The sequence below is a fragment of the Trachemys scripta genome, chromosome 1, assembly GCF_013100865.1.
Source record: "Trachemys scripta elegans isolate TJP31775 chromosome 1, CAS_Tse_1.0, whole genome shotgun sequence".
NCBI classification, from domain to species: domain Eukaryota; kingdom Metazoa; phylum Chordata; order Testudines; family Emydidae; genus Trachemys; species Trachemys scripta.
Genome location: NC_048298.1, coordinates 92,831,803 through 92,847,173, shown reverse-complemented (window position 1 = coordinate 92,847,173; position 15,371 = coordinate 92,831,803). Strand labels below are relative to the sequence as shown.

The 15,371-nt window shown below is 47.5% G+C and overlaps 1 protein-coding gene across 2 annotated transcripts; it reads right to left on the bottom strand.

The window, feature by feature from the left end:
• Positions 1-1,838: 1,838 nt before the first annotated feature.
• Positions 1,839-14,931, bottom strand: FOXRED2 (FAD dependent oxidoreductase domain containing 2). Of its 2 annotated transcripts, none has more exons than XM_034777570.1 (9): positions 14,703-14,930; positions 13,536-14,093; positions 12,059-12,310; positions 10,917-11,186; positions 10,101-10,267; positions 9,211-9,376; positions 8,432-8,673; positions 5,137-5,307; positions 1,839-4,374 (listed from the first exon to the last, which is right to left on the bottom strand). In XM_034777570.1, exons 2-9 carry the CDS (start codon positions 14,072-14,074, stop codon positions 4,112-4,114), a joined length of 2,070 nt encoding a protein of 689 aa, XP_034633461.1. In that variant the 5' UTR covers positions 14,075-14,093; positions 14,703-14,930; the 3' UTR covers positions 1,839-4,111. The 2 variants fall into 2 exon arrangements, with proteins under 2 accessions (XP_034633461.1, XP_034633471.1); XM_034777580.1 differs by having other exon boundaries at positions 4,149-4,318; positions 14,703-14,931.
• Between the last annotated feature and the right edge of the window lie 440 nt (positions 14,932-15,371).

The window sequence follows — 15,371 nt, the reverse complement described above, 5'->3', positions numbered from 1 at the left end:
AATGGCCAGTATGTTTCAGATTGTCTCTGTGGCGGGGTGACGGCTCACAGGCACGGCGTCTTGTGCTGGTTCCTGGGAATTAGCTCTGTTTCCAGCTCTGAAGTGCCCTTTGCAGGCCCGTGTCCCTCCTGGACCCCACTGCCCCTTTACCCTTGGGCTGCCCCCTGGCAATACCCCCACGAGTCTCTATGGGTCTCCCCTCTCTGGGAAACCCCCAACACTCTAATCCCCACCTTGCCTCAGTCTGGGCTACTGCCAGTTATCACCAAGCCCCCACTCCCTGGGGCAGACTGCAGTGTAAAAGCCACTCACATAGGCAAGGAGGTTTAGACCTACTGCCTTCCTCTGCCTCCCAGTACCTCTATGGACCTTGGAGCAGGCCCTGCAACCTGGGGAGTTGCCAGCCTGGAGCTCCTCTGGCTCGCCCCAGCCCTACTTCACTCCCAGTACCCTTTCTGCAGGCAGCCACACCCTGCTCTCGCCCAGGAGAGAGAGAGAGAGAGAAACTTTCTTTTGGGCCTCTGGCTCACAGCCTTTTTATACAGGCCAGCTGTGGCCTGGATGGGGCATAGGCCAGCTGCAGCTGCTTCCCCAGTCAGCTCAGCTTAGCAGCTCTCAGCCTCAACCTTCTCCCACAGCTGACATTAACCATTTTTCTGCTGGAGTGGGGGAGCCGCTCCACTACAGGCTCCAAAGAAAATGAAGGATGATGTAAATATCAGATGATTATTATCCTGCCTATTGTCTTTGTGCCAACAGACTGATAAGCCAACCCTTAGCTTACTACCTCACTGAGGCTGCCACCTGCAGTGACTTCTGCTACAAGGTGCAAAAAGGCAAAAAATTTCAAGCCAATGATAGTCATTACCACAAATAAAACCTTGCTACTTGTGGCACCTTCATTCTAGCCCTGTTTATTCACCTGACAGATGGCAAGAACTGTCCTAACCTATTGTTTTTGTTGCCCACTGCTTTACAGTGGGTACAAGCTAGGGTAGTAACAAAGCAAAGTGATCCCAGTTTTGTGCAGTGAGCCCAAATCCATAAGTAACTAGTCCCTGCTAGTTGCAATACAGCAGCATCCCCCTACTTTGGAAACAACACAATCTATTCTCTGTCTTTGTTAAACTAAAAGATCTAAAAACTGTCAAAGGGCAGGTGGGGTGGGAAGTGTCTTTCATAGCATGGCGGGGAAGGGCTTTATAAAAACATTTAGCTTAGATGAAAGGTGTTGTTGGATCAACAGCTTTGAAGATTGAAGGCACCTCTTTAGTCTCAGATGGAGCAGTGGTCTCACACACACACACCCCTTCTAGAACAGTGGTCTCCAAACTTTTTTGATCGCGTAACCCTATCAATAAAAAAAAAATTTGAGCATGCACCCCCCTGCCGCGCCGGCTCTACCATTTTTGCCAAAGCAAAAAAAATAAAAAAAGACGCTCGGACTCCCGCCCGAACTGTGTCCTAGAGGGTGAGAGCAAAGGCAGTGCTGTGATTAGGGAGAGTAAATGGCACTGGTCAGATGAGTATTAGCCTTGCAATTTATTTGTCCTACAAGCTCTTTTTGTCCAAAATCTGTTGGACTGGATTAAAGGAGGATTGAACATGGCAAGTATATAGGGGGTAGGATGTAAGAGTGGCTTGTTTTGCTGTTAATTGCTTTTCTCATACCAGTGGTCAGTCTACCTTTGCATACTTTGAATCCCTTACTCCCTTTATGGGCTGGATCCAACGCTCACTGAAGTTTGTAGAAAAACTCCTATTGATTCTCATGGTTTTGGCCATACCTGCGCCTATACCTATCCCCTCTGAGCAAAGGGTTAAAAAGCCAACAGTGGGAGCGATGTAGACTTTTTTTTATACTGCATTGGAAGAATATAACCCTACAAAACATATACAACCAATTACAAGAGGCAGCAATCCACTTCAACAGGAGATACAATAAAATTAAATTGGGCATCAGTATTAAAATGAAATTCTGCTATGAAAAGTCATTACAAAAATGGCACCATGAGAGTTTGTGTTTATTGCTCCTTTGTGACATCCAGATCCAACTTGTCTGCTTTACAATTAGAATGGTTTTCCTAACTATCATCCCTGCTTGGGATTCCAGACGGACAATGGATTTGGATTGGTTCAAGCGCCACCAAAGATGAAGTTGGAACTTAACAAATGTTATTGTTTACATGTGAGTCGGAATGAGCATGATTCATTCTGTCAAGTTGTTCTGGCTCTGCATGGGTGGCAGGAGTAAACAGTAAAACCTTCTGACATTGAAGTTAACAGATCTGATTCGGACACACAACTGGGAGCACACACTGGTGAAGAAGGTGTCATTTGTAGTCACTTTTCAGAGCAGAACTGCAATCTAAGGGAACCCACATACTAGGAATTTACAGTCTTACGATCTTGTGCATGGATATTACAGAGGGTGCTTTGTGTGTGTGTGTGTGTGTGTGTGCACGCATGCATGTGTGTACGTACAGTGGGCCTGCTCTTGGCTTTAGTAATTTCATAGACAATGAAACTGAACCTTTAGGTCAGACAGGCCTGTTAACGCTCTCACTAGCCCTCCTAATTCCACCCCCCTTGGATAGTCCACATGTAGGATGCCCATGGTGAGTTGTGTGGGCTGCTTGGTGAATACAGATTTTTCAACCACCTCCCTCTGCGCCAGATTTGCATCTAGTGCAAACGGATGTAGTTCCATTAAAGGGAGTGGAGCAATACCAATTTACACCAGCTGAGACGCCAACCCTGTTTCTCCCGGTAGCAGCTACTAAGAGGATCCTTTGACAGCAGCAGCATTTTCACCAGTGTTCCCAGTTAAGAATGACACCCCTTCCAATCCTTCACTCATCTCAACTGCTCCCCAATCTCTAACAGCAAAGAGCTATAGGAACTGGGTCTTTTATACAAAGAGCAAGAAAATTTAAGGGGTCCCTGGGAAAGGCTACTTAGGGACCAGCTAATAGGGAGAGATTATTCAGGTCCACCCTCTCCTCCACCCATCTTACAGGAAGCACAACTGCAAGGTATTCTCATGGATATGGGGAGAGCAGGAAGACTATTCCCACCTGCCCCTCCTCTACCTCTCAGAAATCATGGGGACATAGGAAGACTGAACTCAAACTCCTTGCCCTGATTAGTGGTTTCCAAGAAGTGAGAGGTCTGTGCCTATCAGATAATGAGCAATAAAACGCAGATAGACAATTTACCATACAACATCTGAAAGCTGTAAATAGAAACATCTGGGAAGAAAACTAGGAATACACATTTTAAATAGAGTGAAATGCATTGGAAGCTTTTTGGAAGGACATAGTGCAAATAGGACAGGATTTTGCTAAAAAATACAGGGACTATCCCTTCTAAATAGGAGCAGCTGGCAAAGAATACCAACTCCACCAAGTAAAGGAATGGATTGGCCCTGCTACCCTATCTACTGACAGTTCACATTGGGTCTAAGCTTCCTAGGCTAGCTGCTCACCATTAAAGAGGGAGGTGGCTTTTGGGACCCCTGTCCAGGCAGTGACATTATATTACCCTGCACTAAACTAAATATACTGGCATGCACTTCATTGTCTCCATCAAAGTGCATGAAAAATTTTGCTTTTGAAGGTATCACTTCTGAATTCAGTGAACATACAAATCTTCAAGTATAAACAAGAATGTACTGGACACAGCATCCAATGATCAGAGTCTCCAACCTGCCCTCAAGACATGTGACTGTGTCACATCAAAACCGAAAATATTTCATTTTAAGCCATCTGTGCATCTCTTCTCTCTTTCCCTCCCCATACCTGTGATCCCTAGATGTTGCCCCAGACATTGGTCCAGAAGATAAATACAACACTGTCTTCAAGCACTGTGGGCTCTGCAGGGACAAAGGAGAAGCCTCCGCCACACTGAATCTCAGCTTCTCACTTATCCTCCAGAGCACATCGGTTCCATCAGTCACAACAGATCTGAGCAGGTCTTTGGCAATATGTGGACAGCTGGAGGGATGGGCAGGAAGCCAGTGGCACATGAAAGAGGTTGGAATCCTGCTGCAGATGTGTGTTACGGTATTGTCACAACAGTCCCCAGGGGTTTCAGTATGAATTGGGAAAGGTTAAAGTTCATCCTTGGTAGTCACAAGATAATGTAGGGGGCTACCTGGTAACACGTTTTCCTTCAGCAACTGGTCATGTGAACCTCTCTGGCCACCAAGCAGTTCATCTGTAAAGTGCATATCAGTGTGGTCCTCCAGTAGGCCGGCTTCCACTGCATGGTGCCTAAGTCTTTCGTTACCCACAAGCCCTTGCATTCGCATGTATCCCTGCTGACAAAAGGGAGGCAGCTTCTGGTGAGTCAGAGCAAACAGGAAACAGGACTCTACAAATAAAACCAAAACAAGATTATGTAGAGATGCTCTGTAAATGCTTAATAATTCAGGGTCTTCCAACAAGTCAATCATTCGGAACTAACAGGATAAAGGTCAGGGACAGTGACAGCACTTCAACAAGCATCCTGGCTTGATTAATCCAGAGTAATTAATTGTCTCCCGCAGAATATGTAAATTCAGAGAGGGAGGAACAGAATTTGAGATTGAAACCCGGTTCTTCAATTTGGTAGCTCAGAAGTGCTTCCCTCTGTGGCCCCATGACATTCATATATAGGTTTCCTAACCCATTCTCCAGCTCAGGAGGTGAGAGACTGTAGTTTTCCAGCTTTGGTATCACAGAGTTCTTTTCTCTCATCCCACAAGCTGTCCCTACTGTTTCCAACTGAAAGTAGCTGTGGTACTTGTCAGCACAAATCTCATTTCAGATGGAGGAGCGGGGAAGCTGCAGCCTGTGGGGTATTGAATCAAGACCTAGCAATACACTTCCAGGAGACAGGACCTGCCAAGGGGCACCCTCCTGTCCCTCCGCCTCTTGGGGCAATTAAGATCAGAGGCCATTTTGGAATGGGTGAGCTCCTGATATGACCCAGCACTTCTTCCTGTTTCATGGAGTGCATCCAACTAGTAGTAAGATTTCCCAGCTGCCCAGTAGTCAGAGGATCTTTCATGTTAACTAAACCGTTGGCCTGCTACAATCCTATCTCAGTCAGATATGTCTCCCATCCCCCATTTCCAGTTAGCGTCCAGGTTACCTGCAAAGAAGCTGCGCAGGTCAGTGTCCAGGCAATTCTCCAGGAAGCGTCTAAGTGGGAGGATATGGGCGTTTGGGGCAGTCCAGTCTGTCAGGAAATCCTCCACAATATGATGGACAGCATCTGGGCGGGGGAGAGGCCAGTCTGGAGGACGGAGCCTCATCTCACGCACTGTTGACAGAACAGATCATATTAACCAAGGAGAAAATATGCTTTTGTCCTCCTTTTCCAGAATCAAAATGGAATTCGGAAGAGCTCAAGGAGATGGGAAATTAATACTGCAGCAGCTATTCCAGCTTCCAGTCCTGGCCCCCCTAACTTTCAACATCTCGGACACTGCACCTCGTTCTGATCTGCAGCACAAATCTCAGCTATTCCAGTCCTGGACTGACTCTCAGCTCTGTCAATGCTCCTCACTCCTGCCCTGCAGCACCCCCTGCTTTTCCAATCCTGGATGGATGGACGCACACACGACACCCATCATTACTATTTTAGCTCTGATCCCTCTGAACCAGCCAGTCATGCCAAACTGTGCTTAGGCTTTGTGTTATTATTAACCAAACTCACTTCCCTTGTGACCCATGCCAGAATTTGAAGCTAGGTCCCTGGAGGTGAAATGTCAACACTCTAATCTTTGGATCCTCCCAGGGAAATTCATTGTGTGTGCTTTTTTATTTGCTTTGATGTTATGCTGCTTTTAAATCTTGCTCTTGGCTTCTTTCGTCAGAGCTGGGGGTTCTCCTGTCAATATACGATGTCTCAGAGATGGGTACACCACAGGACAGCAGTTGACTTTGGCAATGACACTAGGCACCGCAGTACTTACACAACTCAGAAGTCACATGGTGTGATGTTGCACTCTATAGGATTTTAGGAAAGTATGCTGATGATTATGAATATAATGTAACTGGAATACGCTTCATGCAAAAGGTCTCTTGTAAGGTATCATTACAAAGCTTATAATCTACTGAGTGTAGTCATCCTATTTGTATGAATGTACCACTGTTGTATCTGAAACTAGAAAGATGAAATATAACTCTGAGGGCCTGTTGTAATTATGCAAAGTGTGGGCCATTAATGGTGGTTTGGAATCTTGATAGCTCCCATCAACCAGGACAATTGACTGTAGATGGCTCTGTTTTACTTGTAACTCTTCCTGTATACGTGTGCGCTGGCAGGTGGGTAATGAAGTCTTACAGTGACATGTGATCATGTCACCTGAACTGGAATCCATCTTTATAACCTGGTGCTTTTCCATTGAAAAGGAGGGGGGGGGAACAGGGGGAGCGGAAAAAAAAAAAAAAAGGCGCCACCCGCTGCGGTGCTTTTACCAACAGGGCAGCGCTCCGGGTCTTCAGCAGTACTTCGGCAGTGGGACCTTCACTCGCTCCGCAGGCCTTCAGCGGCGTTTCGGCGATGAAGCTTCAGTGCCGCCAAAGACACCCGGAACTAGTGAAGGGCCCGTCGCCAAAGTACCGCCGAAGACCTGGAGCGCCGCCCCGTCAGTAAAAGCGCCGCAGCGGATGGCACCTTTTTTTTTTTTTTTCCGCTCCCGGGTGAGTAAAATTAAAAAGGCGCCACTTGTGCTCTGTGGGGGAGGAGCCGCTGCCTTGCTCCCCCCTAGCTACGCTACTGGGTGGGAACCCAGAGAGGGACAAAGTACTCCCGCCTTATGCAAAAGATATATAAGTGGGTGGAACAGAACAAAGTCAGTGGGCCATCATGAGAAATGCCCTAGCTACCACCTGAGCTGGAACAAGGGTTGTACCAGGGGAAAGGATTGTGCCCAGACTAGAAAGCCGTCCAGTCTGTGAAAGAAACTTATTGAAACATCTCTGAGGGTGAGGTTTTATCTGTATTCAGTTTTATTACTGGATTAGGCTTAGATTTGCGTGTTTTATTTTATTTTACTTGGTAATTCACTTTGTTCGGTTTGTTACTACTTGGAACCACTTAAATTCTACTTTCTGTATTTAATAAAATCACCTTTTACTTATGAATTAACCCAGAGTATGTATTAATACCTGTGGGGGGCAACAGCTGTGCATCTCTCTCTATCAGTGTTATAGAAGGCGAACAATTTATGAGTTTACCCTGTGTAAGCTTTATGCAGGGTAAAACGGATTTATTTGGGGTTTAGACCCCACTGGGAGTTGGGCATCTGAGTGTTAAAGACAGGAACACGTCTGTAAGTTGCTTTCAGTTAAGTCTGCAGCTTTGGGGAATGTGGTTCAGACCCTGGGTCTGTGTTAGAGCAGACTGGCGTGTCTGGCTCAGCAAGACAGGGTGCTGGAGTCCCAGGCTGGCAAGGCAGGAAAGCAGGGGCAGAAGTAGTCTTGGCACATCAGTTGGCAGTTCCCAACGGGCTTTCTGTGATCCAACCCATCACACATGGCACCAGGCAAAGGGAAACCATGCACATCACTTCCATAGGATACTGGATTCTTCTGGACAGTTGAAATGTTCCCCAACACTCCTTTTCTGCCCCCAACTTGAGGTTTCAACCACCACCTGGCCACTTGTCACAGTTTCAGGGTAAACGCACCTGTATTTCCCTCTCTGTGGTCCCTCGAGGGCACCCACTTAAAGATTTCTTGCTCCCAACACCAGTTCATATCAGTCTTTAGACCAGAAGGAAGGCCCTGAATCGGTTTAAGCTTGGGCTATTTATCCAAAAGTCCTTTATTTGTCTGTTGGTCAGTGGATTTGAACCAGAATATGTGAGCCTTCCCAGGAAATGTTACTTCTCTGGAGATGTTATAATCAGGGATTTCCCTAAATCATCCTCTACTGTTTTCACTTCCTGGAGGAGCTGTTGTAGCCCAAAGATATTGCAGGAAGTTGCCATATCTGACATCACTCATCAGTGATGTCTTCTGGATGACTGAAGAGCAGCGCTGATGAGTTCCAAAGGAACTTCCCTTCCCTCTTCCATTTCTTTATTTTGTATTCTTATTATTTGTACTACTGTAGGGCCTAGGGGCCCTAGTCCTAGACCAGGACTTCATTGTGCCAGGTGCTGTACAAACAGATGATCCCTGACCCAAGAGGCTTCCAAGGATCAGACAAGAGACAACAAATTAATATACACTGATGGGGTGGGTCGGTTAGAAGTACACCATGAGCACCTACAGCAGTGGCTAGTATACCACTGGGGAACAACTTCAAAGAAGCAGGGAAAGATGTCTAGGATGGACTCAAAATTTCCTCTTGTCCTGAACCATCCTTAACTTTCCATCTTGTACATATGGGATAATCAGGGTAGAAGGGTGAGGAGGGATGCTTGTCAGCTTACCTGTGGGGAGTCGTTTGTAGTAATAAATAACAGGATGCAGGAAGTTAGACTGCCAGGCATGTTCTGCTTCCCCCACTGCTCGATTGTAGTAGAAGACATCCTTGTCAGCCCCAGAGAAATTCTTCCCATACTCCATGACGACAACGAAGAGCCCGTTGTGGGCCTTTCTCCCTGTGTGCAATTCCAGCTTTGCCAGGATCCCGACTGGATACTCCTCCAGGTACTCAAATGCCGTGGCATTCCTAGGAGTCACAACCACATTCATGAGATCTTTCTACAAGGAACAATCTAACCAGTCAACAAGGGGTTAAGGCAAATATATAGCACGCAATATATCCTCATTGGCTGAGGCCACTGAACACCATCAGATGGTAATGACTTTCAGTCATTATTCATCTGGTTTGGACCACACCTAGTGATGTAGAGATTTAAAAAGCTCAATATCCTATTACAAGTCTCCATTATTTCCAGACCAAGGGACCCTTCTCCCCAGGGCTTAAATTCAGCTGAAGCCATCCGGCGCAGAGTCCCAGTGCACCCCATGGGGCTGGAGCTCTGATCCCTGGGGCTCTGGGAAATATTTGGAGAGAATTTAAGCCCTGCTTCTCCCCATCCAAAACTGAGACAGCATATCTTGTTGAAAGCTTTTCACCAGGGACATTCAAAGGGGAATCCAGAAATACAGTTTTGACTTCAGCAGGAGTTTTTGGTTTGTTTTAGCCCCTAAAGAGAAGGGACTTATTGATGGAGTAGAGTGCTGGGAATAATTACTCACTCACTCTCTCAGCAGAATGATATCACCCAGGACACTGAACATCTGGTATAGTCCAGACGCCTCATTCACCCGTTTGATGATGGAATTTGTCAGCTGTGTAATGGGGTAAACTGATGATGGCCAGGGGACTCCGTGATGACGATGTTCCAACAAGTGATGGACAGCACGAGCTAGGACAGCAAGTCAAGAAAGAAAAGGCTCACTTTAAAATACAGCTCACACCTTTAAGATACTGAATCGCACAACAAGGAGACACATACAAGCAACATCAGGATAGACAAGATAGATAAGAGACTATAGCAAATCATGTGATCTCCACCTCAGCCAATCGCCACTAAGAATTCTCCCCAGGGTTGCTCACACTGAGCGGACAGTCCTCAGAAAGCTGAGGTGATTCTAACCATCTGGAAAGTAAGGGAGTTCTCTTTGTGAATCATTTCACCAGAGCAGCAGCACTCTCAAGTATAAGAATTTTAAAAAAATATTAAGGCCTCTGTCCAAAACTCTGCTCCACAAAACAGACCTCTCACCCACAACCACTCACAAGACAGTATACGTGATGGCAAGAACTTATGCATTGTTTTATATAAATAAGAGATAGAAGGCAAGAGACAGGAAGACAAACATGCAAACAAAGACAAAAACAAAAAATGACATAACTAAAGACAACAGATATGGGCCAAAATCTTTTCCACAGCCTGTCCTTCACCCCATACCTTACTATGGAATTGCAAACTGGATATATCACATTCTCACAATGAGGACTGTGTGATATACTAAAGACTGAAGGTGATCAGGTAACATTCACTAATCCACTACTAGCCTGTGAATTGTTCCTTCCCACCTCAGCCCTTCTTTCCCAAGTTTTGCCCATTCTGTACATCCAACGCTCACTTGTATATCTGAATCCATGGATAAAGCCCCCAGCAGATTTCCTGAAGTCGATAGAGTGGCTAGCAGTACCCAGAACAAAGAGCCCCCGGGTGCCTCTTGCCTCATAACTGGGTTTGATCAGAGGATACTTCTTCTTATTCCCTTTCCCTGGCATCAGTCTAAGAGATCTGGGTGCACAAAAAAGAGCAGATTAAGCCAGTCAGGAAGGGGAGATTTGAGGGTAGGTGGCTGAGCGTGTCTGGAGGGGCACAGGTTATGCTCTGGTCATTTTGAAAGATCTCGCTTCCTGCTTCCACTGCCCTCTAAAGGGTTCATTCCTTTCTCCAGCCAGGAGCACACCGAGGGAATTTTATTAGAAACCAAGAGTATCCATTTTAAGGTGGTTTTGGGTGGGGTCACATTTGGGTCTGAGCCACTTGACACAGTAACACTCCCATTTAAGAAGAAAGCAGAGTTACTGAGATCATTTCCAGTCTGTATTAGGAGACAAGCCAAGGCAGAGAGTGACGAGAATATGCACTGAGGGATGAAGACTAGAAAAAAGCTTCACTGTATGGATCTGGATCTGTACACCACTGATGCAATCGCCAGCTGACAATACCCACGGGACATCAGGGACTCAGGGCCTTCAGCTCCAGAGACATAGGCCTCTCCCCAGGGAGCCAAGGAAGCAGGTCTGCAAATTCAAACAACTCCACTCACTCAGGTCTGACCTCCCATCTGGTAGAGAGCAGTGGTACATGCTTTCTCACACACCCACATACATAATCTCACTTTCTCTGTTCCTTCCTCCTCCAGGCCCCGGTTCACCCTCACCTGTTGTATATGGAGAAGTCAAACTTCCAACCCAGGCAGCGGATGACACGGTCGTAGGGTGCCCGGGTGGCAAAGTTGTCCAGCTCATCCTGCGGGAGAGCGATGGATTCTGCACCTGCACTGCTGTTGCTGTTCTCCAGATAGAATTTGAGAGTGATGTGCAGCTTCCCTTTCTTATCCTTGACAATAGCCAGATCTTCCAAGTCACCCTCAAGGAGCCCATCCAAAGACTTCAGCTGGTATGTATCTAGGAGGCCATTGTTAATTGCTCTGAGGAACAGGGAGAATATAAGAAAGAAGAGGGATCTGGGGTTCAAAAACTGCTCCTGGAAACATGACAAGTGTATTACGCTTCCTACGATTCTGTCCCGAAGCACACGATAGCTATCCCACAATTGGTGCATTTTGTGTCTGTGGGAATTTGGTGCTGGTGAGATGTGCCAGATTGACAGTGCTGGAGACAGGCATCCTTTATGTACCACCCAAGCAGGTACAATGTAGATAGTGGCAATGCAAGCTTCCTTCATACTGCCTCACCAGTACACCTCACAACAATAAAAGGAGAGCTCAGTCTCCATTCTATCTTTGGCCCCCATTCCCAGAGTATCTGAGTGTTTCATGGTCATTAACGTGTTCATCTTCCCAACACCCTCGTGAAGTAGGGCAGTGCTATTATCCCCATTTTACAGGTGGGGAAGCGAAGCACAGACTAAACTTGCTCAAGGTCACACAGGGCATCTGTGGCACAGCAAGGAATTGAACCTGGGTCTCTTGAGCTGGTGCCCTAACCGCTGGACTATCCTTCCATGGTCCAATCAATCATGGGCCTCCCTTCTGAGATAGCAAGCAAGAGGCCAATTAGTGATTGTAATGATGACAGATTTTATGATTGTTTCCATTAGGAACTGTCAGAGACTCCCCCTACCAACTCATTTCACAGCCATGAAATAGACAACTTTCAATAACTGCAAACCTGGCTGGATTAAAACATGGGCCTAAAGGTGAAAGGCCCCATATCCCATTACTAATCCTCCAAGCCATTAGTCTGCTGCACCAATCTGACCAGTCTCATCAGCCAATGGCAATTTCACTTGGTTAATATTCAATTCACATTAAAACCATGAAGGACAGCAGCCTCATACCTTAAATCTCCAACGTAGTGGGTGGCCCAAGAGAGGCGAACGCGGGAGCGGCTCACCATGTGTATGAAATTGGTGACGCCCAGAATGTTTTCTGCTGTCTCAAAGGCAGAGTTCCCCCGACCCAAGATCAACACACTCTGGCCAGCAAAGTCCTCTGGGTTGATGGACACAGATTCATAGCCCTCAACATATTCCGAGCCGGGGAAGTTTACCACATTGGGAACCCATGTTCCAGTGGCTACCAACAATAGGCTGCAAAGAGACATGATGAGAAAGCATTGTCAACATTAGGGAACATAGGAATTGCCACATAAGATCTCATCCACCATCCCACCTCCTGTAGTACAGGATTACACTACTGCTACCTTGTTCAGTGTAATGTTCTGCAACCTGCCATACTGACCCAGCTGTTTAATGCATTTTCATTGCTCAGTACTACATAGCATGGGTGGAAGCGTCATCCCAACTTCAATTAGTGATCTGCTTATTCTCCATACGATGAGGGTCAATAACCCTTGTAATTTTATCCTACCAAAGGCCATTGCAGATGTTATGCATAAATGTCTAATCTTCTCCAAGTCTCCCTAAGCTTTTTGTATTAAAAAAAAACCCAGTGCCAGTGAGTTTCACAGGTTAACTATATGGCGCATGGAAAGTATTTCCTTCTACGCATTTTAAATGTGTTGCCTTTTAATACAATATATGGAGTGCTCCATGTCACTTTATTATGGGACAGAAAATATCTCAATTTCAAAAAATAAACTAGATGATAATAAAAGCAAGCAGAATCATCTCACAGGCCCTCTGTTCCAACTGTTATTTAATGTTCGGGCAACATCTAAGAGGTGGAAAGGAATATCAGGTAATCCTGACTAGCAGCACTGTCTACTGTTCCAGTTCTGAGCTGTCCACACAATTCTATGACAGCACCTCATTCCTAACTGGTTTTTTCCTAACTGGACAGCACCCCATTATTCCAGTTCTGCCCCAAATCCATCCTTCAGACAATGCACCTCAGTCCTGACCTGCTAATCCAGTTCTGGGCTCCTAACAAGTAACTGGAATCATATAATGGGGTTTAGAATACAACCATCTCAGACTCAAAACTTTCATGGCTTTATGCCAAAATGGTTGTTTACTGAAACTGCTTTACCACGGGAATAGAAATAACACCCCTGTCAGCACTTCAAACTTCTGCAAACTACGTGTAGCCAAGTACATTTTCTCGCAGAGGCTGTAAGCCACTGATGAAGTTGGTTAAAGCCTTGAGTCAGTTGGACATTTATAAAATAATGCCTCATGCTCTCATTAATGATTTGGATATAAGCAGGCGGCACAGTTTCTCTGTTGGCATGTTGCTCAAGGAAGGTGGCACTTTTTCAAGAATTATGTCATGTCACCTACAACCCAACAAGTAGCTATGTACTAGGCTCATGGAAAGCTGCATAGCCGACCAGGCTCACACTTTGCTGGTTACCTGCATCTGTAGTTCTGGCTGTTATGGTCTGTAAGAATGAAGTAATGGCCATTCCATGCCTGTGAGTCCCTCTCCAGTCTCACATGGATGATGGCAGTGTTGTATTGAACCCGGAGCTCCAACATAGAAGCAAAGTCTTCAAGGTAATGCACCATGGTGTCAGCCTCAGGGAAGAAGTCACGAGAGTAGTGTCGGAAAAGCAGTCGGCTGTCATGGCTGAGAAGGGAGTTCCAGTCATGGCGAAGATTGAACTCGCTGTTGGACTTGCCAGTGTGTCGTTTATTGATGCTGATGAGCTTGCGATGGCGTGGATAAAGGGCAAAGAAGCTACCAGGCGCATGGCTACGCTCAAAGACCAAATAGTCCCGGCCTGCACGTTGGAGGAAATAGGCCATCTGCAAGCCTGAGGGGCCAGCACCAATGATGCAATAGTTGTGGTGTTTAAGGGCGGAGGCACCGTCAGTGCAAGAAGAGCCCATGTAAAAGGTAAAGGTTAGGAGCAGGCCCCATGCACACTGGGCAGCAGGCAGGGCCATCATGGGAACAGCCAGGCCAGCTCTGTTCAAAACAAAATCCAGTCACAAGAAACTTGCAAGAGCCCAGTGGGGTTACAAGGAAATCACTCCAGCGCTCAGTTTTGGGGTGAATCCACCTTTGCACGGGCACTGCAGACGCACCAGGCACTGCTATGAATGCACCTAGTCCACATCTTGCCACCTCCTTGCCCAGTCTCTGGTGCTAAACCCTCACCCCTCCCTGGTACTCCTCCATCTTGGCAGATCCCACATGACCAGGGAGCACCCACCCCCAAGTGAACTTCCCCCCACTCAAAGGAAAAAGGGGATGTCACACACCTCCTGCACACACACTGCCCCACTCCACCTCAGCCAATGGGGAGCAGGGATGTGAAGCCTCCAGTCAGTAGGGTGAATCACCCCCCCCCCCCGCGCCCCACTCCATCCCAGCCAATGGGGAAAGGGGACGTGAAGCTTCCAGCCAATAGGGAAATGGGGTGCCGCTGCTCTGCTAAGCTCCCTCAATGGGGAAAGGTGACCCGACCCTCACTGGTAGCCAATAGGCACAACCCCACTGACACCCCCCCTCGCCCAATAAGGAAAGAGGCGTGACCAGCGTCCATATGGTGCGTAACGTGATGTATTGACACACCTGACCCGTCAGGCTGTAGCGAATCGATCCAGGCAGGTCCCGTCCGGCCGCCCCGTAAACCCCAAACTTGGACCATAGAGTCCTGGCGAGTGTGGTCCTCCTGCGGCGGACAGACTATACCCCACCAGCGAGAGAAGTTGCAAGAGAGGCTATTCCTCCCGAGGGGCAGGCGGGTACTGAGATAGGATCGGCGCTACTAGCTGCCCGGCGGAGCCGTATCACGTGATATAGGCGAATCGCTTCCTATCAGAGCCGCGCTGTCACACCCGTGTCACGTGTCGGGGGTGAAGCTTCCCAGCGGGAGCCTTAAAGGGGCAGGCCCAGATGAATTCCCCCGCTGGCTGGGAGGGCGGGGAGCTGAGTCAGGCTAGGCAGAGCCCAGGGCGACAGGGGTGGGGGATGAGCCAGGGCCAGGAGGTGCCCGGGTGAGCTCCAGCCTGGGGCACTGACACCTTGGGTTACTGTCACAGGGCTGAACCCTGCAGCCAGGGCTGAGCGATCCCCAGGGCAGCCAGTCCCCCAGACCTTCCCCCTAAAACAGCTGCAGTTCTCGGCCTTTCCTTTCGCTGCCCAGTGTTGTGACAGGAAACCCCCCATCTGACAGGCTTCCACCCTCTCTGCACGGTGGCATAGGGAGTCCCGGCACTACCACTGCAGCTACCTGCCACA